Genomic DNA, 25,432 nt, shown 5'->3' on the forward strand with positions numbered 1-25,432 from the left:
CAGGTGACCCACAGAAAACTTAATCAGAATGAGCTAACAAGAATTTATACCTGCTCCTCCTGACTGCCGTGCAAGCCAGATCCATAAATATGAACACACTATAACCTTGCTGGAGCTATTATTTTTCATTCACTGTCAATGATAATTATTTTTCTGCTTATGGCGTGGATAAATATTACAAAATAAAACCATCACACTCTTTTATAAGCGCAGTTATCAGAGATATTTTAGTAAATTGATTTAACATAACTGAATAATTGTAATGTTCTTTGCTTAGGACCAACATAACCTCACATGCTTTTACAAGGTTGTCTCAGTGCAGAAGAGTATGAGCAGGCTTCAGCATTTTAAAGCAATTTCTAAGTACCATATGCAGCAAGCCCTAAGACAAGACAGAATGTATTTCATTTTCAGTAAAGAACAAAGAGTTATGCTTTAATCCATACTTTTTTTAATGCTTTTCTTGTAATTATTAATATTATTAGTAAGGATAAAAGTACCCTTCATCTTTTTCATTCCTGTGTTAGACTGGTGTAGTTAGCACTTAAAGAATGGTTCTACATTCCATATACTAATGATGTATCTAATAACACGGTCAGAAATAATTATTAATTAACCAAAACTGTAACAATACTGCTTTTTCAGGTTATGTGACAGACAATGCTAATTCACCGGTGGCTCATGCAGAGATTAGAGTGGCAGGAAATCAGTTTGTTGCAAGAACAACAGAATTTGGTCATTTCTGGAGACCGCTTCCATTCAGAAACACTGAACCTGAGTTGGAAGTAGCAGCTTCTGCTCCTGGTTACCTGTCAGCAGCTCGCCTTCTTCAGCTTCCGGAGTCAGGGGAGATGCACACACCATCAGCTTTGATGTTCCATATAGAAAGGGATGCCCGTGTACTTGGCATGCCACGGCTTGCCTTTGTTGTTGTGGCTGGTAAGTGTTTTGTGAATATCCTTTTATTGAAGATTATTGAAAATACTCCATAAGCAATGAACAGATGATACTGCACAGATTTTAAAACAAAAGCTGCCAACAACCCAATGACTGGTTTGAACACCACAGTGCTTTACTAGGCATAGTCCCCTTCTTGTGATGCAATTTAATGTGGAGTCTGAACTATGATGCAACTGAGCATTTTTTAGAGATAAACAGAGATGAAAGATGGGACAAATGGCAAATAAAAATCCTAGGACTGTTCAGAGATTGAACCAGACACCTTTAGATTTGTTGTCTGGTACTTCAAAAATGAGCCTTTGTACTGTACAGCTACATTCCAATAAATTTACTTCTTGGTTTCACAAATGGGGAAATAAATGTTGTTAGTGCAAAGGGAGAAAGTGAGTGGCAGCTTAGATATTAAAATTGTTAAAGAGGGGGATGGCAATATGGTGTTCATTCATAGTAAGGCATGCTGTCTGGTGTTGATGACATGTTCCTGTAGTTTTTTACATCATTAATGAGACTAAATACACCAAAGGTTTCAAGTGTTCCAACAACTGAACATACAAGAGATTAAGATGCGGGAAATGAGCTAGCCAATGTACTGCCCCCCCCCCCCCCCCCCCCTCTCCCCTCCCCCGACCCATCCAGTGCTCTTTAAATGTCTGTGTAAGGTTTTCTGTGTCTTTTGAGAGAAATTTGTCTGACTCTCCATCATGTGTGAACCACATCTCCAGTTGTTGGACTGGTACCTCCTCCAGCAGGACAGGCAAATCGTTTGATAGGAACCAAAGATACCATGCACCAGTGAACCTGTTTGGTAGTGTGGTAAGATTCTGTTAGTCTGTTGCCAATAATTTCTGCCCATACATTAACTGAAAATAGGTGCTGATGCCTTGCTTCTTCAACTGTATGTAGATTTGCATTAGCCCACAAGTTGGTTATGAAAATTGACAATTCTGTCTCACATGAAACCATCCTTATTTGTGAACAGTATCTTTGTTGTGAAAAGTGGATCTTCACCACATGTTATTAACAGGCATTGGTGGAACTGCATTCTGGCAGGCACGTCTTCTTGGCCATAGGGCTTGGACATGCTGTACATGATACAGGTATAGCAGCTGTTCAGGATTGATCAGGCTGAAGGATGACTAACCCCAATAAATCGTGAAATTCTATACACAAGAGTTCCATGATCTTCTTCCACTCATTGAAATACGTGCTTCTCCACAACAAGTGTATGAATGGTGGAATATCTGTCACAATCTGCCATTGGTAGAGGTATGGGTGTGGAGTCTCTTAATCGCCAGAAAGAACAGCTAAATAATTGTGCAGGTGATAGGCTGTGTTCTTGGTATTTTGCAGCATTTGGAACATGGACTAAACGGTTGCTTCCATTTGCTAGACTATAACAGAAGACCATGCCTACCATTTCCCATGTGGAATAATGGGCTTCTATTACACTAGTAAGTACAGAGATAAAACTACAGTGTAAAAATACTTCCCAAACTCGTCAAAACACAAATTGCTTCTATTAGAACTAATGTATGCACTGTACTTACCAAGAAATGTGAACACGGTTTACAGGAATAACACTAACAGATGTTTACTGCTACCTGTATCCATGGACACAACAGAGGAATGTGTTGCTATTTTTTTTTTTTTACTGTATTCTGTAGGTAATTCATTGTAGCAAAGAGCTTGCAGTGCAAGAGGTGTTTCACAGTGGCAAAGATGTACAAGAGCTCATAACTTGTAAGATATGTACACTCCTGGAAATGGAAAAAAGAACACATTGACACCGGTGTGACAGACCCACCATACTTGCTCCGGACACTGCGAGAGGGCTGTACAAGCAATGATCACACGCACGGCACAGCGGACACACCAGGAACCGCGGTGTTGGCCGTCGAATGGCGCTAGCTGCGCAGCATTTGTGCATCGCCGCCGTCAGTGTCAGCCAGTTTGCCGTGGCATACGGAGCTTCATCGCAGTCTTTAACACTGGTAGCATGCCGCGACAGCGTGGACGTGAACCGTATGTGCAGTTGACGGACTTTGAGCGAGGGCGTATAGTGGGCATGCGGGAGGCCGGGTGGACGTACCGCCGAATTGCTCAACACGTGGGGCGTGAGGTCTCCACAGTACATCGATGTTGTTGCCAGTGGTCGGCGGAAGGTGCACGTGCCCGTCGACCTGGGACCGGACCGCAGCGACGCACGGATGCACGCCAAGACCGTAGGATCCTACGCAGTGCCGTAGGGGACCGCACCGCCACTTCCCAGCAAATTAGGGACACTGTTGCTCCTGGGGTATCGGCGAGGACCATTCGCAACCGTCTCCATGAAGCTGAAGCTGGGCTACGGTCCCGCACACCGTTAGGCCGTCTTCCGCTCACGCCCCAACATCGTGCAGCCCGCCTCCAGTGGTGTCGCGACAGGCGTGAATGGAGGGACGAATGGAGACGTGTCGTCTTCAGCGATGAGAGTCGCTTCTGCCTTGGTGCCAATGATGGTCGTATGCGTGTTTGGCGCCGTGCAGGTGAGCGCCACAATCAGGACTGCATACGACCGAGGCACACAGGGCCAACACCCGGCATCATGGTGTGGGGAGCGATCTCTTACACTGGCCGTACACCACTGGTGATCGTCGAGGGGACACTGAATAGTGCACGGTACATCCAAACCGTCATCGAACCCATCGTTCTACCATTCCTAGACCGGCAAGGGAACTTGCTGTTCCAACAGGACAATGCACGTCCGCATGTATCCCGTGCCACCCAACGTGCTCTAGAAGGTGTAAGTCAACTACCCTGGCCAGCAAGATCTCCGGATCTGTCCCCCATTGAGCATGTTTGGGACTGGATGAAGCGTCGTCTCACGCGGTCTGCACGTACAGCACGAACGCTGGTCCAACTGAGGCGCCAGGTGGAAATGGCATGGCAAGCCGTTCCACAGGACTACATCCAGCATCTCTACGATTGTCTCCATGGGAGAATAGCAGCCTGCATTGCTGCGAAAGGTGGATATACACTGTACTAGTGCCGACATTGTGCATGCTCTGTTGCCTGTGTCTATGTGCCTGTGGTTCTGTCAGTGTGATCATGTGATGTATCTGACCCCAGGAATGTGTCAATAAAGTTTCCCCTGCCTGGGACAATGAATTCACGATGTTCTTATTTCAATCTCCAGGAGTGTATTTTATAACCCATAAGGATCAACATGGTGCAGTGATTAGCACACAGCACTCACATTTGGGAGGACATTGGTTCAAATCCACATCCAACCCATCAGATTTAGGTTTTTCGCAATTTCCGTAAGTCACTCTTGGCAAATGACAGGATGGCTCCTTTGAAAGGGTACAGCCAATTTCCAGACCTTGAAACAATCTGACTTGTGGTTCGTCTCTAATGGCCTCAATGTCAGCAGGATGTTAAACCTTGCTTCTGCTGCCTTTATAGCATTGTGCTATGCCAATGTACAGTTCAAAGTCATAGTTTTGTGTCATCAGGATTGTCTGTTGTTGCTTAACAGAAAGCCCTAATGATGATGCTGTCACTTCTAAATGTATGTTGGCATAATAAAATGACATTAGACTGTAGACTGCATTTATTATTGGATCAGTCTGTGAGGAAAGAACCAGTGGTCTGGTTCTGGAGATCTTATATTTTGATAATTTTTTGTTACATTGACCATCAATTTTGTCTGCATGAAAAATCCCAAATTAAAATTTTTTGAATCATTCAGTTTTGAGTAATTAATTTTTAAAGTTTCCAAAATTGTATGATTTTTGTAATGTTTTGAAACCTTAAAATGGCCACATTTTAAAAACTGATGTACAGACCTAAAATTTGTACCTTTTTTTTATAAGCTTCAATAATATGTACTACTTTTGATTGTTCATAAAAATGCTGAATTTTCCAAACCATTTTTTTAATTTTTAAAATTTCAAAATAGGAATTTTTGTTTTGTTTTGAAAAAAATGTGCATTAGTCATACTATTTTTCAAATGTGTGTGTGTATGTGTGTCAAATTTTATGATGGTGTTCCAGTGGGAATGTACTAAAACAGATTTTATTTTACTATTAAATGCAGTAATTAGTGCGTAGTCAGTATGACTCTGGAGTTAGTAGTAAGTTTTAATGGAAACCTTAAATGGCAAAAACCATTTAAGACTCTTTTTGTCTTGTATTTGGTGACAATCTATTACATGATCAGAATTGCACATTTAAATTTAAAATCAGTTTTGGATTTCCAGTAACTGGAAATATTTTTACATCAACTAACACATGCTCAATAAACACTACAAAAATTTACTGAATGATGCCTTTTTTACAGATGCATTAATATTAATAACAAAACATTGGTGTAGTTATTATTTAACAGTGTGTTACTTGTGAGTGCCTTGCAATCAGAAATATCCTACTCATCTTCAACAAGAAAAACACCATGGTGATGCAAATACAACATCTTATATATTTCAGGCTTCTTTTGAATGACACAATCTAGTCTTCTCAAGCAGTACTGATAGAGTATTGATGTAACAACACATACTTTTCCGATATAATCTGTGAAGTTTTTTGTATCTCTTTATTAGATATTCTGTGTGTCCTTCAGTGGCAGTTATGGCATGTTTTGGACTAAGATGAGGTCTGAACTAAGAGTCAATTTATCTGGTCTTCTAGGGTCTGAAAAAGGAGGAGTTAGTCCACAAGAAAGCATAAATAATAGGTTTAATTCTTCTTTTTTATCTCTTGTTAGCAAACAAGCTATCTGCAGTTTGTTGTCATAAGCACCCAACAAATCCTGTAATGTGTTTTTAAAGGCATCTATACTCACTTGAATATTAGAACATCAAATGCTTAAAATTAGAAACAACTTTTGCTTTAACTTTAGCATGCTGTGTGTCCCTGTGATTGCTATCATTTCATAAAATATTTTTGTCATGCTCTAGACTGACCATTAGGGAACAACAATATGTTAAAAGCAGATGGAGACACCTGAAGAACAGTATTCAAGAAGTAACTTTCAAAGCTATAGGAAAAAGGATATGACCTAACAAAATTTGGTTTAACATGAAGTGCCAAAAAAGTTGGTGGAGAGAAAAAATGTGATGACATCTTGGATTTAAGAAAGGAACAATATGGCACTAAAGGAAAGATACTACAAAATCTGTCAGAAAACACAGTGAACTCTAAGACAAGAGAATACTACAACAGTATGATAAGAGAAGCAGAGGATGATTTCAAGCATCATAGATCAAGGAAGATTTATCAAAACATTTTTAAAAAATCTTTTGTCAAATTTACTAGAAGGGAACAATTTATAAAGGGTCAGCATGGGAAAATACTAACCCACAAGAGTGACATACAAAAAAATGGAAGACATACTTTTCATAGCTACTCAGCTGCAATGATCCACAGTCTTACTTCAAAATTGAAGAACCTGATACAACTGATGTAAAAGTCACTACCCCATCAGTAAATGAAATAAAGATCCTAAGAATAACAAGGCTCTGAGTGAAGACCAGATATGAACTAAGGTATTAAAGAATGGAGGACCATGACTTGAATTAGAAGTACTGTCTTTAATAGAAGCAATTTGGAAGACAGAAACCACACCATTAGACTGGAATACCACAATTATATGCCCCATGTTTAACAAGAATGATCTCTTTGTGTGCAGTAACTGCTCTACTGGATGTCACTTACAAAATCCTAGTGAGGTGACTATTAAACAGACTGATCCCTGTAACTGAAGATCTAGTTGTAGAAATAGACCCACATTAGATCATTTATTCACTCTAACACAAATAACTGAGAAGAAATGTGAATTCAGTGTAGATGTCCACATATTATTTCTACATTTCAAAAAGATCTACAGTAGGCTCTGCCAAATATAATGAAGAAATTTCAAATACCATCAAAGATAACCAGATTATTTAAAATGTGCATAGACAAAACTTTGTCATATAAAGACTTCTGAAAATTTTATGGTGTTCACTGGATGGAGACAAGGAAATGTCCTATCAGCTATTTTATTTAACCTTGTCTTATTGTTAGAGAAGAATGATAAAAAGTGTAGTAAAACTAATCCACAAGGGACCAAATGCTGAAGGTGAGCATTACCAGGCTTGTCTCTGCAAATAGTGTAGCATTAATAAGTAGTTCCAAAACAGAATTAATCAGAATGGTACAAAAATGTTACAAAATCACTAAGAAAACAGGATTATGTGTTATTGAAGAAAAGACAGAATATCTGACTACAAGTAAGGAAGCCCAAAGTGATATATCCTTGGCTGCAGATGGATTCACTTTCAAGACAGTTGACTGCTTCAAGTACTTTAACAATAATAGAATGGACATAGAAATTGGTGCCCACCAAACACCAGTGGGGGGGAAATTTTTTTAGTTTTATCAAAACCTTAAAGAAAATATCACTTAGTACTAATTTCAAAACCCACTTCTATCAATCTACTGTTACACTGGTAACATTATGTGGTTGTGAAGCATTATATGATTGGGAAGCAATCTTTAGAAAGAAAGGCAAAGAAAAACTGTTAGTATCTGAAAGAAAAATGTTAAGAAAAATTTTTGGGCCAGTATCTGATGAAAATAACATGGAGTGAATAATAAGAAAAAGTGTAGACTTAAGAGAGATGTAAAAATACGTAACATTGTCAAATTGCTAAAGAAGAGAAGGTTGAACTGGGCAGGCTGTATAGAAAGAATGACAGAAAATAAACAACCCAAAATAACAAAATAACTATAGATGGACTGAGAGCACAGGAAGATCCAAAATTAGGTGATGAGATAATATCAGGTAAGACACAGTTAGGATGAACATCAACACCTAAAGGACAAACAGTGCACTCAATAGAAAGAAATGAATGAGGCTTGTGGAGCAGGCGTATGATGGTCGATAAGGCTCTTGTTACATGTAAAGAAAGTGTAGTAAGCTCTTTTGTTTTCCAGCATGTTTATCATTTGTCACATACAAAAAAGTTTAACCCCACTCAAGCAATTGGTAAGGAGTTAATATTTAGTTACTTACAGGGGTTTGCTAGCTGTGCCTGCAAGCCCTTTTACTGTGCTGTTAACACACAAACTCCATTTCCATGTGAAGTAGCACAAAAACACTGTTGTGCTTAAATTCCTCCAAAATCTTTAAGATGATAACAAAAGTTAGAAAAGTTTATTTGATTCTTATCTTGTGTCACTGAACCATCACTGAACGATTTACAAGCAGTGTAATTCAGTACAGCAATGTTGAGTGCTACATTCCTCAAACTGCAATGAAACTTACTGCATTCTGTGTAAAATGCCACTACAAGTGTTTCAAAAAGATTTTTATGTCAATGCATGGCTTGTGAGATGCATGTGCAACAACTGAATTAAAATATGTAAAATAAAATAAGATGTAATATTCGTTAGTTTATTTATGTTAATTATATGGCATGATGTACTGAATTGCTAACATGAGAAATCAATATGTACTTAATTAGCACAAAAAATTAATTTCAACTTTAGTTTTGCAAACCAGCATGTAAATCATGTACAGTTGTGGTAATGTTGGCAAAACAAATTGCAATAAAATAAAATTTATTTCAGTATGTTCCAATAGGAATACACTCATGAATTTTGGCACACAGATTAACAGATAGTGTAGGACTGATGCAAATTCTTATCAACACTAAACACATTCCATCTTTGGGGGGGGGGGGGGGGGGGGGAGAAACACCTTCTGTGTTAAATGAAACAACAAGTTTACTGTTACCAGTGACCGTTTTATTGTTTTCCACGACGCGTTTTGAAGGTTTAAACCTCCATCGTCGGGTGGATTTACATTAGTTAGTATTACATATGTGTGTATGTTGTGTTACGACATTTGGAGGAACTTGTGGCACTGCCTAGTGGAGAAACAAGACACTATTTCAGAATATGGTTTTGGATAATGTTTGACAAAAAATTAAACTGATATTTAATGGTAAACTTTAATAAGTAAACTAGAGTACCTCCAGTGGCCACAGGTTCCTTTTTCTGTCGTAACACTTCACATGTATACTGCCACATTTGTAAACAAATATGGCGTCTGGAATCAGCTGGGTGCAAGGTTCGTGCAGCAGAAGAGAAGACATAATCGCAAAGTGCAAAGAATATACATTGTAACAACATTATTACAGAATAATCGTTTAAACCATTTGGAGGTGTTTGTTTTGAGGTGTCAAATATATGTGTGTGTACTTCAGGTGGTATATAAATCCAATTTTGAAAGGTTAAAACAGCTAAACATTCGTACTCGTTTATGCAATCAGATGAAATGTTAAAATGGCTTAAACTTCATACTTGCTAATAACAATTAGGTAAAGTGTTATAGGCTTGAATTACAATGATCATATTGGCTACAGCAGTAAAATCATACATAGATGACACTCTTTGAAGAAAGAGAGAGAGAGAGAGAGAGAGAGAGAGAGAGAGGAAGGAGTGATTATATGAGAGCAAACATTTACATGGCAAGGAGTTTTAAGATTACATGTTGCATATATTAGCTGCCTAAAGGTTCGGGTAATACACTGGTTAATGTTATAAAATATGCAGATAGTTATACATTTGCGCCAGTAGATGATGTACATACAGTTTTAAGCTGACAGGGGGTACAAGCTGTTGGTGTGATGAATTATCTGTGAATGAGCTCAATCTCTTGTACTCTTGGCGGCTGTCAATATTTATGGTAAATATTAGGATATGTGCACGTGTGTGTGTGTGTGTGTGTGTGTGTGTGTATTTTGAGAGTGTAGGCAGTTGCTGAAAACAGAGATGATACTATTGTAAATATTGTCATTTAAGATGGATTCTGGTTGTTTCATTTGGTGTTTGTATATTTGGAGTGTTTCAAGGATGTCTAGTTTTCTGCCTTTCGGTTGGATGTGTAGGATGCTAATACTTGTGTTGTTAACATGGTGTTTTGTTTTATGTAGGTGGGTAGCTATTGAGTGTTTTAGAGTGTCTATTATGGAGTTGTTATAGCCATTTTCAATAGCTGTTTGTTTTATTATTTCAATTTCTTGATCACGTTTATCTTCTGAGAGTGGTAGTTGGATAGCTCTATTAATCATGTACCGGTATGCTGCCATTTTGTGTGCTGCGGGGTGGCAAGAGGAGTTGTGGATTGTAGTATGTGTTGTGGTAGGCTTCCGATAAATTTCAAACTGATGTCTGTTATTCTTTATTGTAATGGTAAGGTCTAGGAAATTTATACTGTCATCTTTTTGGTGTTCAACTGTGAATTTTATGCTTTCATGGGAGTTGTTGAAAAACTGATTCAACTCACTGATGTCATCTTTAGTGCCTTTGATTAAAATTATGATATCATCTACATATCTGTAGTAGTAGATGATATTTTTGAGGAGGTGGTGATTGGAATTCAAGATTTTGTCTTCTAGGTTACTTATAAATATTTCTGCTAACAATCCGGAAAGATTTGAGCCCATTGCGAGACCATCTGTTTGTTTGTAGATTTTATTGTTAAATTTAAAATAGTTGTGTGAAAGTGTGAATTCAAGCAGGTCCATTAGTTCATTAATGTGAGTTGAAGGGATTTTTTTGTGTTTATGTAGGTTGGCATTAATTATTTGTAGTGTGGTATCTATTGGCACAGATGAATAAAGGTTTTGTACGTCGAATGAGGCAAGTGTGGCTCCATCAGGTACTTGTGTGTTTTTGACATATTGTGTGAATTCTGTTGTGTTTTTAAGTGTTCTCTCATTATTGAATGTGTATGCTTGTTTGAGAATTCTGAAGAATATTTTATTGAGCTTGAATGTTGGGCTGTTCCTACAGTTCACTATGGGTCTGATGGGGGTCCCATCTTTGTGTATCTTGGGTTGTGACCTAAGACAAGGTGACTGGTAACAGTAAACTTGTTGTTTCATTTAATGTCAGTAACAGTCACAGTAAAGCCTAACCTATAAATTTAAACTTCTGTGTTGATAAAATTTAGCCAAAATGAGAAAAATTTCAGCTCAGCAAATCAAATAGTTTATGAGATATGGTTGTTTTAAGCTTTCAGTGACAAATATTACACAATTATTGAAACTTTAAAAATTAATAACTTAAAAATGAAATGTCCACTCCATAAAGATGGCATGTTGGGTTACAGACAGGCATAACAAAAAGACCCTTACACATAGCTTTTGTCCAAAACCTTTTGTAGTAAAGTAAATGCACACATTCATTCACACAAACAATAACACATGACACAGACATGACTGCCACCTCTGGCAACTCGAACTGGAACCCAGCTATAATGTAAAAATGTTCCCACTCCGTCAAGCCTCACTGTTACAGCAACCAGTTGAGAAGTTCTTCAGAACAAAAACCGTCTCAGTTGTGTAATTATTTAAAGCCAGTGACTCATTTCACCCTCTTGGGGCATCATCAGATTGTGTGAAAATAGCTGGATACATGACCCATCAGTCACAAAACCAAATATAATGTAAAACAGACACCAAAGTAACCGGATATAGGATGAATGCATTATATATCTGGTTACTTTGGTGTCTATTTTACATTATACATGGTTTTATGACTGATGGCTCACGTATAGAGCTACTTTTGCTCCAAAAGGATGAAACATGTCATTGACATTAAATAATTTTACAACCGAGATTGATTTTATTCTGAAGCAACTATCATGCAGCACAGAAGCAGCAATCTGGAGGAGGTGTGGAAGGGTGAGAGATAGTAGGGTATAGGTGGCAGGAGAGGAGGACTGTCTGACAGGGTGCACAGGTACTAGACTGCCAACAGGTGCAGTGTGCAGAGGCTGTGGGGCAGAGAGGTGGGGATGGAGGGGGGAAATGGGAAGTGTAATGGGTAAGGGGAAAGAAGAGCAGGTGTGTTGGCAGAGGGTGGCACACAATGAGGTGGGAGATGAGAATAGGGAAGTGAAGATAGGACGGAGGGGGTTGAAACTGTTGGGTGGAGGGAGTGGGGACACCAGGTTAACTTGGGTTGTGGTTGAGATAATTTTGGGAGGGAAGAATGTGTTGTGAGAATAATTCCCATCTGTGCAATTCAGAAAAGCTGGTGAAGGAGGGGAGGATCCAGAGGACTTGGGTAGGGAGGCAGCCATTGAAATCAAGTATGTTACGTTCAGCTGGATGTTATGCCACAGGGTGGTGGTCTGCTTTGCTCTTGGCCACAGTTTGGCAATGACTTTTCATCCTGGGGGAAAACTGGTTAGTGGTTGCACCAACATAAAAAGATGTGCAATGATAGCAGCAGAGCTGGTATATGACATGATTGCTTTTCACAGGTGGTCCAGCCTCTGTTGAGGTAGGATAAGCCTGTGACAGGATTCAAACAGGAAGTCTTGTGTGGGTGGACTGGGTAGGTCTTGCACCTGGGTCTTCCACAGCGATATGATCCCTGTGGCAAGGAGATGGGACTGGAAGTGGCATAGTGATGGACTAGGATGTTGTGGAGGTTGGGTGGGTGACAGAACATTTTTTATTGGTTGACTTCACATCAAATGATCCTATTCAGTTTTCCATTTATTTCACTTTCTTGATTTTCTAAAGCTAGCCATGATGGCTACTATGAAATTAAACAGGTAAGACGTACAGGTTGACCGAGAAGCAAATGGCTTAAGAGGGGGAAGGAAAAGACCATGAGATGACAAACAACAAGAAGAAGAATTTGAAAGTGTCACGAGTCAAACCTGCCAGACTTCTATTAGGTAATGATGTGTGCATGGAATGCAAACCGTCCTGAGGTAGGGGGCAATTTTGTATATGGTATTAAAGATTGCTGCTGATCCCATCCAACTGAATGGAATTCTCCAAGTACGATACACATCAAAGGTTAATGTTGAAGCTGTCTTCAACTTGAAGGTGCTTTGACATCACAGAGCTGATCCTCAGACCAACCCAGCCAGTTATAGTTTAATGTGGACTCTGAACCATGGTGCATCTCAGCATTTTTCACATTAAAAATTTCACTAGAAGTGAAAGAAGTAACACACACCAAAGGTTGTAGCCGTTATTGGGACTGACATCATCAAGAGCATTTTTTCCATTTCTGAAACTGAGTGAGGTGATTTAGTGATTACCACATTGGACTCTTATTCAGGTTCCTGTGGGTTCCTTAAATAGATTAAAGTGAATGCAGTGATGTAAATGAAAATCACACTGCCAGTTAACCTTGATTGTCTATCCTTATGGGAGCTTTAGTTTCATCTCTAACAACCTTTTTGTCAGTAGGATACTAAACTCTAGTTTGCCTTCCTACTACACCTGAATGCACTAAACCAACAGAAGACTATTATCTTGCAAAGAGATGTGTATTTCTAAATGAAGTGACTCAAGGCAGTAATCAGTATACAGAATGCTTCAGTATAAAACTGTGGGTAAACGAAACTGAATACTTCACATTATATTATGCCATTACTCTGTTAATCCTTCAAATGATCTCAAGTTGAGAAAGATGAAAGTTGTGGTAGCAGCCATTAAATTTATTTGTTGATAACACTTAAATGGTACCAAACCCCAGTTATTATCTATAAATCTAAAACCACTTCGTGGTCATGCGGTAGCGTTCTCGCTTCCCGCGCCCGGGTTCCCGGGTACGATTCCCGGCGGGGTCAGGGATGTTCTCTGCCTCGTGATACTGGGTGTTGTGTGATGTCCTTAGGTTAGTTAGGTTTAAGTAGTTCTAAGTTCTAGGGGACTGATGACCATAGATGTTAAGTCCCATAGTGCTCAGAGCCATTTGAACCATTTTGAAAAGCAGTTCCTTATCGGCAACTGTGAATGTGTATGGAAGTAGATAGTGAAATTTTGATTTAGAGCCTCCCCCCACAATGGGAAAAAAGCAAATACCTCTGATTAACATTATGAAATGGAGATGTTATTTCAAATTGTGCCAGCTTCATGGAGTACTGTTTTAGGACAGTGATCAAACCATATTTATCGGCAAGTTCAACCACTGATGTCACCCATAGTCACATAAGGTACCAGTTGCATGCATTTATAATTATCCCATCCTAACGTTCAAACAGTGGAAAATTCAGGATGGAAAGTAACAATATTATGGAAAGAAAAATTGCTACTCACCATATAGCAGACATGCTGAGTCACAGATAAGCAGTGTGGTTTGTTGTCTGAGACTGCGGTTTTGTGTGTGAGTTGTGTTTGAATGCATTTGTGTGTGTGTGTGTGTGTGTGTGTGATCTATTGTTGAAGAAGGCCTTAATGACCAAAAGCTTTATTTGTGACAGTCTTTTTGTTGTAAATATCTGCGACTCACCATCCTAATGTTCCAAATTTGTTTATGTCTAGCAGTATTATGATGACTTCTGTTAGATGCAGGCTGATCCATTCTGAACAGCACAATAGTGTTACTTTGTTGACCAACCTTTAGTTTCGTAAATAGTCTTATATTACATACTAATTAGTCATTTTGGACTTGACTAATTTACTTTTTTTCTCTCTATTTCTATTTAGGAGCCATATGCCTCCTCATTGTCATATTGGCAACTTGTTGTTACGCTACCTGGCAGCGTAGAAGGCAAACACAGTTTGATAAGTACAGCTTCATGCAGCTTGCATCAGAGAGAGTTTCAATGTTTGATGATGACGATGATGATGAGAAAGAAAATGAAATTTTTCGCACTCCTTTCACAGGTAATACAAAAGGCTAATAATTAATATTGTCTTGACTGACATTTATTAATGTGGCCACATAAATTTTATAAAATTTTAAGATATGCAACATGACTCCTGATCTGCTTTCACAGAATCCTCAGAATTGTAACAGATTTAATTGGTAGTGTGTCACAATTAAGGAATCAGTTTTACCATGGTTGATAAAATGTGGCACTATATTTTACATCTTTACATTGTGATCACTGTAAGGGAAGTCAGCTAGAATTGGTTAACAAAGTACTTTATAATTTTTCAGAATGTGTCATTAACTGTCTAATAATTTCTACATTACTGTGTCTAAAATTTTGCAATATTTTTGAAAGTGCCATTCAGTAGTGGTCATTTCCAGTCTGCATCTATCCAAAGATTATTATTTAATTACTAATCCCAAAAATGAAAATTTTGCTAGAGAGAGAGAGAGAGAGAGAGAGAGAGAGAGAGAGAGAGAGAGAGAGAGCGAGAGAGAGAAGCAGTTAAAAGTCACTATAATGGGATACTTGACCAGTCACTGGTTTTAAGAGGGCTGTTCACATAGCTCATGATAATAAATAAAACTGTAAAATGTCACTAGTTCATATCTAACTTATCTAGTGCATTTGTTAACTTAAGTCACAACATTACTGGAGAAACTGTAATTGTATGGAGTTTATGTAGTGACGTAACAAGACTGTTACGCCACACGGTAGTAGCCAAAAGAAAGGCACGCTAGACTAATGCTGTGGCAGATAGTGCACGCACTACAGCAGACGGGCGTGAAGTCTGGAACATGAGAACTTATAAATGAATACGAAGAAAAGTATGTAGATGCTTTTTACTTAACTTTTATTTATTCCTTGGAATACATCTCTCTTGATTACTCGTAAGCTATAGGCACTGATACAAATGGCTCCTTGCTAGTTCGTAGCCATTAACTTAGATGGCTATTCTGTCTCTCGGCTAATGAGAGAGAAAGGCTTCGTACAACTGGGCGATAGCTAGGTTCGCGTACAACTGGGCGGTAGCTTGGTTCTCGTACAACTGGGGTCGAGTCCACTCTCGTATCACGAGACCTGCCTTGGTGGTGGCGCTAGGTCTGCGATCACAGTGGCGACACGCGGGTCCGACATGTACTACATGGACCGCGGCCGATTTAAACTACCACCTAGCAAGTGTGGTGTCTGGCGGTGACACCACATTCCTCCCCCGCAAATCGGCGAACGGTCGTGTAATAAGGCTTCCGCCCGCCGTGGGGAGGACCACATGTTGACGTATGCGATGAGGTGGGGAGCCTAACAACAGGCGAGGCTGTGCCACCCGCACCCGGCCATCCGGTCCGAGGGGAGCTAGGAAACGCCTGCAAAACTAGTCCAGGGTGCACGTCAACATGTGGTGTATGCGCCCGAAAAGAAACATGAGGGGCCGAAGCGTCGACCTCCATTGCGTCGGGGTAGCCGACGCGCGATGACGTCATGTGGTCCGGAGCGGGCGGGCGTTCCATGGCGGAGGACAGCTGGTCACGGGAAGCGATCGGCGGCGCGTGACCCTGGGAGGCGCTTGGCGGCTGCAACGAAGCGTCGAATGCTCGGCGGCGGCGGCGGCTGCTGCTGCTGCTGCTGCTGCTGCGGCGGCGGCGGCGCGTCGCCATGGGGCAAAATGGAAGGCATCGTCGGTAACACCTGGGGATGAGGCGAGCCAGTAGATGGGTCCCCAGGGCGCTGACCGGACGGCACCGTCGCTGAAAGCAGACGGGGAGCGGCAGAACCCGAGCGACGACAGAGGCGCAGCTGATTGAGATGCCGACGCACCTCACCAGAGGCCCCCAATACCAAATACATCGCGCGGCCGAGGCAGCGAAGAATGCGCCCCGCGAGCCAACGCCGTGAACCTCGATAGTTGCGATAAAATACAACGTCGCCTGGAGCAAAAGCAGGAGTCTGCCGCTGCGCAGGAACCTGATGCGGCGGATGCAGCAAAGACATCAAGGTGCGATGAGGACGACCGTGGAGCAACTCAGCCGGCGAGCGACCATCTCGGGGCTGAGAGCTATACGAAGACAAAAAGAGCAACAATGCGTCCTCCCGAGAATGCGACTCTTTCAATTTCAACATCTGTGACTTGAAAGTCCGGACCAATCGTTCAGCAGCACCGTTGGACTGAGGCGAAAACGGCGCGGATGTCAGATGTTGAATTCCATTGGCCTGGCAGAAAGACTGGAATTCTGCGGACATGAATTGTGGGCCATTGTCGGAAACAATAGTCTGCGGAAGACCTTCAATGCAAAAGATAGCAGACAACGCTTGGATGGTGGCGGAGGACGTCGTGGAAGACATCCGGACAACAAAAGGAAAATTACTGAAGGCGTCGACCAGAACCAACCATCGAGCATTCCAGAATGGACCAGCAAAATCAATGTGCAAGCGTTGCCAAGGGGAAGTGGCTTTTGGCCACGCAAAGACTTTCCGCGGCGGTGCGGACTGTTGTTCGGCACACGCCGGGCACGAAGAACACATATTCGTAATCGCAGCATCGATTCCGAACCAAGTACAGTGCTGACGAGCAAGGTGTTTCGTTCGCACTATACCCCAATGTCCTTGGTGAAGAAGCCGTAAAACAGAGGACTGTAACGAACGTGGGACCACGACTCTGGACTGATCATTATCAGAACGCAACAACAAAACACCACGTCGAACAAAAAGTCTCTCCTTGTGAGCAAAAAATCTGCGAACCAACGGATCCTCGATCCGAGACTTTGACAAAGGCCATTGCGTAGCAACAAAACGTAAAACAGTAGCAAGGACAGGGTCAGCAGCTGTGGCTGTAGCTACACGACGAAAATCAATCGGAAACGATTCGACCACTTCATCGGTTTCCGAATCAATGAACATGCAAGCAAGTTCGGAAGAATCGAATGCTTTATCCTCAGCAACAGGCAAACGGGACAACGCATCGGCGTTTCCGTGCTTAGCAGTGGACCGATACAAGATATCGTAGCGGTACTGCGAGAGGAAAATAGACCAGCGAATGAATTTCTGCGCTGTACGTGGAGGTACAGGCTTGGTCGGATGAAAAAGCGATGTCAAAGGTTTGTGGTCTGTGATGATGGTAAAGTGACGACCATACAAGAAATCATGGAACTTAGTAACACCAAACACGAGAGCCAAAGCTTCTTTCTCTATCTGTGAATAATTTCTTTGCGCAGACGAGAGCAATTTGGACGCAAAGGCAATAGGGCGATCATGGGAGCCAACTTTGTGCGCAAGCACAGCACCGATCCCGAAATCCGATGCATCTACCATCAACAAAAGGGGTTTCTGGGGATCGAATGGCGTAAGGCAAGTATTAGAAAGCAACGCCGATTTCAACTGGCGAAAGGCGCGTTCGCATTCCGTCGTCCAGACGAACGGAACACCTTTACGGCGTAAGCGATGAAGCGGAGCTGAAATGAAAGAGGCATTGCGCACATATTGATGATAATAGTTAATTTTACCCAACACACTCTGTAGCTGTTTCAGATTTTGAGGGGAAGGCAAATCTTGTATGGCACGGAGGTGCGCTGGACTCGGATGTATGCCTTGGGCATTAATGACATGTCCCAGGTATGGTAAGTCACGAGCAAAAAACACACATTTGTCCTTCCTCAAGCGAAGACCATTTTGTCGCAAAACCTGAAATAATGTTCGTAAATTCGCAAGATGATCTTCTTCTGTCTGTCCGGAGATCACTATATCGTCCAGATAGTTTGCTGCAGTAGGGACCGACGCACAAATAGTTTGTAAATATTGCTGAAACAAGGCAGGGGCGGATGCACACCCGAATGGCAGTCTTTTGAAGCGGTACAATCCAAGATGCGTGTTAACCACCAATACGCGCTGGGATTCGTCGTCCACCGGTATTTGCAAGTACGCATCGGCTAGGTCCAACTTTGAAAAATATTTTCCCGGGCACAGTTTAGCAAAAAGATCTTCCGGGCGGGGCAAAGGAAAAGTAGCAGTCACTAGCTGTGGATTCACTGTGGCCTTGAAGTCCACGCAAAGTCTCAATTTTCCGGAAGGTTTTGGCAAAATGACTAAGGGTGAGGCCCAGAGAGAAGCTTGCACACGTTCAATTACACCCTGTGATTCGAGATCGTGTAACGTTCTTGCGACCTCATCACGCAATGCGTGGGGAACATTGCGCGCCCTGAAAAATTTCGGTTGCGCGTTTACCTTCAGTTCTAAATGTGCTTCATAGTTTTTAGCGCAACCTAAGCCCGGTGCAAAAACGTCTGCAAATTCGTCACACAGCCGAGAAACACTGTCTGTAGGCACAGTCTGATTCACTGATAGGACCTGATTTACAATAGACATGTTAAACAACTTAAATAAATCTAGACCAAACAAGTTCACTGCAGAAGAAGAACGAAGAACGTAAAATGACACAAGTTTTGTTTGTCCCTTGAATGTTGCAAGAAGGCTGCACTGTCCTAACACAGGAATTTTCTGTCCGGAATATGTAGTTAGCTTAACATTTGCGGCACGCAACGAAGGTGCGCCCAGTTGTTTGTATGTGTCGTGATTGAGCAATGAAACTGCAGCTCCGGTATCGAGCTGGAATGGTATCACTTTGCCTTCAAAGTCTAAGTCCACAAAAAGTTTATTGTCCTGCTGACGACAAGAGCGACTGTTTTGTGCAATTGGAACAGACACTGGTACAGAATCACTTGCTAATTGACGTGATTTCCGGCGACGTCGACGCACAGTTTTTGTGGGACGATCACAGTCACTGTTAGAGAAAGTGTCACTGGACGAAGTGGAATTAACGACATGAATGTCCATAGGCGAAGGTCCACGAGCCTGAGTGTCCTTGGTTCGATTCCGGCGCGAAGCAAAGGGCCTGGAATGATTGTGACTGTCTGATCTGAGCTTTTTCTGGCAAACACTTTGAACATGTCCTTTCTTATTGCAGAAAAAGCAAATAGCTTGGCGTGACGGGCAATGTTCACGCGAATGTCTAGTAGCACACCGCGGGCATGATTTCACTGCATTTGTGGGCTGGCGTGGCACACCTGGCTTAGCACGCGGCGGTCGCTGTCTCGCCGTGCGCGAGGCCCGGTTACCGGGCCGCGCTGCGCGTCCAGCGGGCCGGTTAATGTTACACACGGCTGGCGAAGTTTCAAAAGATTCCTGAGCACAGTCCAGTGTGTCCTGTCTATCCAATATGTCTATCACTTGTTGAAGGGAGGGATTAACTAGTTTCAAAATTTGCTCCCGTATGCGAACATCAGAAACGTTCTGTGCAATTGCATCACGCACCATTGTATCTGAATAAGAAAGACCACAGTCACATTCAAAGGCACAGTCCCTAGTAAGTCCTTGCAATGTTGCTACCCACTCCCTATTAGTTTGACCGGCCGTACGTTTTGTACGAAAAAACGTATACCGTTTTGCAACCACATTAACTGTTTCTTTGAAATAGGCATCTAAGGCAGACAAAATTTCCTCGTATGACAAAGTTGCTACGTCGCGTCGGGGAAACAATTTCACTATCACACGGTATGTGGACACACCGACACAAGAAAGCAAAAACGGCTGCCGCTCATTACCTTGAATTCTGTAGGCAGCAAGGTGGAAGGCGAACTGACGAGACCACTCTTGCCAGGTCTCGTGGTTCGGGTCGTAGTGCCTAAAAGGCGGTGCAACGGCAGGTTGAGGCTGCGGTAGCGGTGAAGCGGCTGCGGCCGCATCGGTGTGCAGCGCACGTTGACCCTGGACGAGCTGTCCAAGGGCATCCAGTAACGCCTGCGTCTGCTGATTCTGCAAGCGATAAAATTCGGACAGTACATCTGGAGAATGTGGCGAAGCCATGACACAATGAAATGTAAGCAATCAGAACACTTTAAAGCGGCGCCAACGTGGCAAATGAATGAATACAAACTCTTTTTCTCGTCGCCAATCTGTAGTGACGTAACAAGACTGTTACGCCACACGGTAGTAGCCAAAAGAAAGGCACGCTAGACTAATGCTGTGGCAGATAGTGCACGCACTACAGCAGACGGGCGTGAAGTCTGGAACATGAGAACTTATAAATGAATACGAAGAAAAGTATGTAGATGCTTTTTACTTAACTTTTATTTATTCCTTGGAATACATCTCTCTTGATTACTCGTAAGCTATAGGCACTGATACAAATGGCTCCTTGCTAGTTCGTAGCCATTAACTTAGATGGCTATTCTGTCTCTCGGCTAATGAGAGAGAAAGGCTTCGTACAACTGGGCGATAGCTAGGTTCGCGTACAACTGGGCGGTAGCTTGGTTCTCGTACAACTGGGGTCGAGTCCACTCTCGTATCACGAGACCTGCCTTGGTGGTGGCGCTAGGTCTGCGATCACAGTGGCGACACGCGGGTCCGACATGTACTACATGGACCGCGGCCGATTTAAACTACCACCTAGCAAGTGTGGTGTCTGGCGGTGACACCACAGTTTATAGTCAGTTTCATACATCAAGTGGTGTAATGCCTACGTCCCAACTGATCACAGTTGACAAACTGTGCAATAGTTTTACTCTATGGCAAACGAATGGAAGCTGTCAGAAAATATACATACTGTTTATTTTATATAAAATATATCTTATTATGAAGAAAGAAAAAATTGACTACTTGAGTTTGATCATATGTGCAGACAGTAGGAGTGTGTTTCTCTCTGTAGGGAATGCGAAGATGATTGACTCACTCCATCATTTAGTGTATTACACCAAAAAGAGTTATCTACTTATATAGTTTGTTATCTTTCAGATTCCAGAAGTGATGCTAAGATAGATGATGATGGTATACGACCCTACTATGACAAACTGATCAACCGAGAAGACAGTGAGACAGATTCTGAAGAAGATGAAGATATTGTTCTTGTTCGACCACAACAGTAGTGACTAAAATTATGATCTATCCAGTCTTTCACTATTTTTTAACTGTTCCATTAGGCTGTGTTTACTCCAGGACATCCTTGAGAAGATGATGAACAATTAAGTTCCCCCACTCCCTTCCTGATATGATTAGTAAAATAATTATTTCTTGTCCCTATAAAATATTTGTTAGTGGACTTGAAAACTGTAATACAATAGGTCATGTACTATGTTATGTTGTCCTTTACAGACTATTGTGCAGTGACACTTGTCATTCTTCCAAAATGGACAAAATTATGATTATTTTGCTAATTAGTTTCATAAGATGATTGGATCATCACTGTTAAATGATTTCAAGTGGCATTGCAGTAGTCATTCCTAAAGTATCGCCATATTACAGTATCAGTGACAATATATGTTAAACCTATGTACTGTCATTTGTAGATTCATTAGTAGGTCCATTCTATGCTCACTAAACTTTTAATTTCCCAAGAAGTTATTTTGTCTAATTTTATCCATACCCTTGCTTGACAGTTACTCCAAAGTAAGGGGGGAAGTAAAAAGACTACATAAAAGGTGTTTTCTTGTAAGGAAATCACAGTGTAATTAGTGGTAATGTAATAAGTTAATGTTAGTATGTTGGTTAAAGCTTCAGAGGATCTGTGTAAAGCATTTTTATGTATTTTATTTATCTGTAAATAAACAGTCCCACCACCACCACCACCACCACCACCACCCCCATTGCCCCCAACTCAATCACCACCACTGCAAAGAATTTAGTTTCTTGATTTACTTATTTTTTATATATTTTATACGTGCTAATATTTCATTCATAACTCACAAAAGTCCCAATCTTTGTATTAATCATTGTAGCTTTCCCTTGAGATATTTTTATGAAATAGTATGCTGACTTATTTTTCCCACCTGTCTCCGAATACTTGCTTCCGTATTATTAAGCAGATAAACTTACAACTAACCACATAAATTACTGTTATATCAGCAAACTAACACTGTTGCTGACAATAATAGTTTGTGTGTGACTGGAGATCAAACAGTATTTTGTGTGAATAGAGAAAACCAACTTTGCCTTTGTTATGAGCAAAACTATTCCAAAACACATTCCAAGAATTAATCCTGAAATTGATGGACATTATATTTGATGGCAGCTGCTATTAGGAATTGCTATTGGCAAGACTATCTGGAGTGTAATGGCTATCTTTGAGCATAATACACCAATTGTAATATTAAGTTTGAAACCTGTAAGCACATAGAAATAATTAAGTACTATGTTTGAATTACTAATGAAAAAACCAGTTTTGAATTTTTGAATTTACTTATCAACAAACCAGTTGATTAGAAGTACAAGAAACTGTAAAGAAGTTTTTAATTTTAAGATTTGCAGTTCCTAAACATGTGGGAGAAGAACCAAAAAGCTGTTAATGAAAATATTTTATAATATGCACTTTGTAAAAAACACTTGTAAAGTTTTATGTTTTCTGTAATCAGCTGTTACTCCAAAATGGAAATATTTTTATAGTCATATGTATTCCGTGTTTTGCTATCGACTTCTTACACATAAATGAAACTGCAGTGAGGCAATTCTGTAAGAGATAACAATGAAGTATTCATGTAAATAATGTATTTTCTGTTGTATGATGTTTAATAGCCATGTGAGATAATTTTTTTCTGACTAAAAAAATGACATTTTTGAAAGTTTGACATTTTACCATACATGCTAAATGCAGAACATTTTAACCAAGAATTCTTTTAAATATAAGCACTTTAAGGGACCATTAAATAGCAATAATTATTGTGATTACTTTATTTTTAGATGTATTTTTATGTGAATATTGTCATTACTTTTGGGACCATTTTGCACACTGTAAACAAATTGGAGAGCTGTTTATAGTATCATAAGGCCGCCAGTTTAGATAGCAGTCATTGGATACTATGTATGTAATACTGCAATTGTTTGTATCAAGAATTCAATAAAATTAATTTTGTGATAAATTTCTCCAAAATATGTCAGTACTTTTTGACAGGTTAATAATGACCAACAACAAATACCTCATTTCCTGTTTGTCAGAAATCCTAGTTTTTTAGTTTAACCAATTCAAGTTGCAACCTGGCGGAAATTTAATGACCAAAAATTGTTAGACCCATTGCATGGTGCAATAAAATCAGAATTGATAACTGAAAGCAAAAGCCTTAGAGTTAATGGTGCAAGATATGTAACGTATCCACAAACTATTTTCTATTCATTTTTAAAATAAAACCCGTTTACTACACTGATTTTTTAAAAAATTAGGCTGATTTCAATATATTCTTTGGACTCTGTAAAATTTTCAGCCTGTTCATTAATCATCTTATGTGGCCAAATTGTTTTGCACTAATTCTGATGTGACCACAAGTTTCTTCTGTCAGCACCACCTCAGTAGAACTCCCATCTTTGAGCTTTTAGAATGTCATCATCATCATCATTATTATTTGGAGCAAATTCTTTTGCTCTCAACTTTACCTTCTCTTCCCCTTGTTATTCATATTTTGAGAGAAAAATGGGCAGGGGATGTTTCATCGGTGCTCACCAATTGTTAATGTTATTTTTATTAGGCTTTTCACATTTCTTAGTAAATTATTCTGTTCTTGAGGTTCTCTGCTGTTATATTTATTTTTTGTTCAGACTATTAATGTTCATTGTTGGTATCTAGATGAGTGACTCAGCTCAGCACAAGCCCTGAGCACAGCCACGTGAAACAGTGGCAAAAAAAATCAGACAACTTTATATATTGACAATGCAGTCAACAGCTCAGAAGAATTTTATTGACTGTATGAAGGATATTTAAGGGATTCCCTGTGAAATTTCTGCAGCATACTCTAAACAACCTTGGAAAAATATGGGCTGCAATTGTACTGCAACAGAATTATGCCATTTGGACTATATACAACAGAAGTTTCACTGGAAAGCCCATACACATCCTCTACACAGTCCCTGTGTCTCCCCACTCGATTTCCATATTTTTGGAGCCCCGGAGAAATACATTTGTGACCATTGATTTGCTTTGGATAAAGAGGTGCACACCTGGGTACAATCATGGTTCTGCTGGCAACTGCAATTATTTTTCCATGGAGGCTCTGATCATCTTGACTTATAGTGGGATAAATGTATTAACAGTTATGGCAATTACTTTTGGAATAATAAACAGTTTACTTGCTTTTCTCATTCTCTCATTTTTATTTGACTGCCCCTTATAGAAAAATGCTTGAGCATATCAAAATGCGTAACAAGCTTGCTGTGAAGAAGCTAAAAACTATTATTATAGAATAACATGAAAATGAACACCATTTTAATTCCCTGAAATCATTTTGTTACTAGGCGTCAGCAGAATGGCCCATGTAAGTGAATGACACGTTTTGCACCATATTTCCTCTGTTGTGTCACATGGAAGTGCAAAGGCAACCTTTTACTATAGTGCAAAACATGCTGCAAACTCACAAGGGCCATCATCATCTTCCGAGCAGGCAAAGTGAATGTGTCAGCTCTGGTATCGCTTCAGGAATGTAAGAAGAAAATTTATATCCTACTCTAGGATAAGACCTACTGAGTAATAGTAGATGGCCCAAATGACAAAATGAAGAGTAAGACCATAGAAATCCAAAATGCTTTCAGGAAAGTGGTGTACATAAACTTTGCCCATAAGCATCCACACCTCAAACATTTTACAGACTATCAAAAGTCCACAAAAAGAAATTCTGTTTCAACCCACTGTACATTGAGAAATCATCTATAGAGCTAGTAAAATACCTAATAGCCTCACATGTTCCCTTTATTGGCAAGTGTTTGTCCCAAACACACAACATTTTGGTTGGCAGATTCAGACTTGCAACTACATCATGAAAACCTGATGATGATCTTTGATGTGCCATTGTC

General features: G+C 40.5%; 1 protein-coding gene across 1 annotated transcript in view; it reads left to right on the top strand.

The window, feature by feature from the left end:
• Positions 1-23,525, top strand: part of LOC124712240 (carboxypeptidase D-like) — a 255,060-nt gene extending 231,535 nt beyond the window's left edge. Inside the window, exons 26-28 of the mRNA XM_047242533.1 lie at positions 646-939; positions 14,448-14,627; positions 21,398-23,525. Coding sequence (XP_047098489.1) covers positions 646-939; positions 14,448-14,627; positions 21,398-21,528 — 605 coding nt within the window. The 3' untranslated portion in view covers positions 21,529-23,525. The remainder of the gene's footprint in view (positions 1-645; positions 940-14,447; positions 14,628-21,397) is intronic.
• The last annotated feature ends 1,907 nt before the right edge of the window (positions 23,526-25,432 follow it).

The sequence above is a fragment of the Schistocerca piceifrons genome, chromosome 8, assembly GCF_021461385.2.
Source record: "Schistocerca piceifrons isolate TAMUIC-IGC-003096 chromosome 8, iqSchPice1.1, whole genome shotgun sequence".
Taxonomy (NCBI): domain Eukaryota; kingdom Metazoa; phylum Arthropoda; class Insecta; order Orthoptera; family Acrididae; genus Schistocerca; species Schistocerca piceifrons.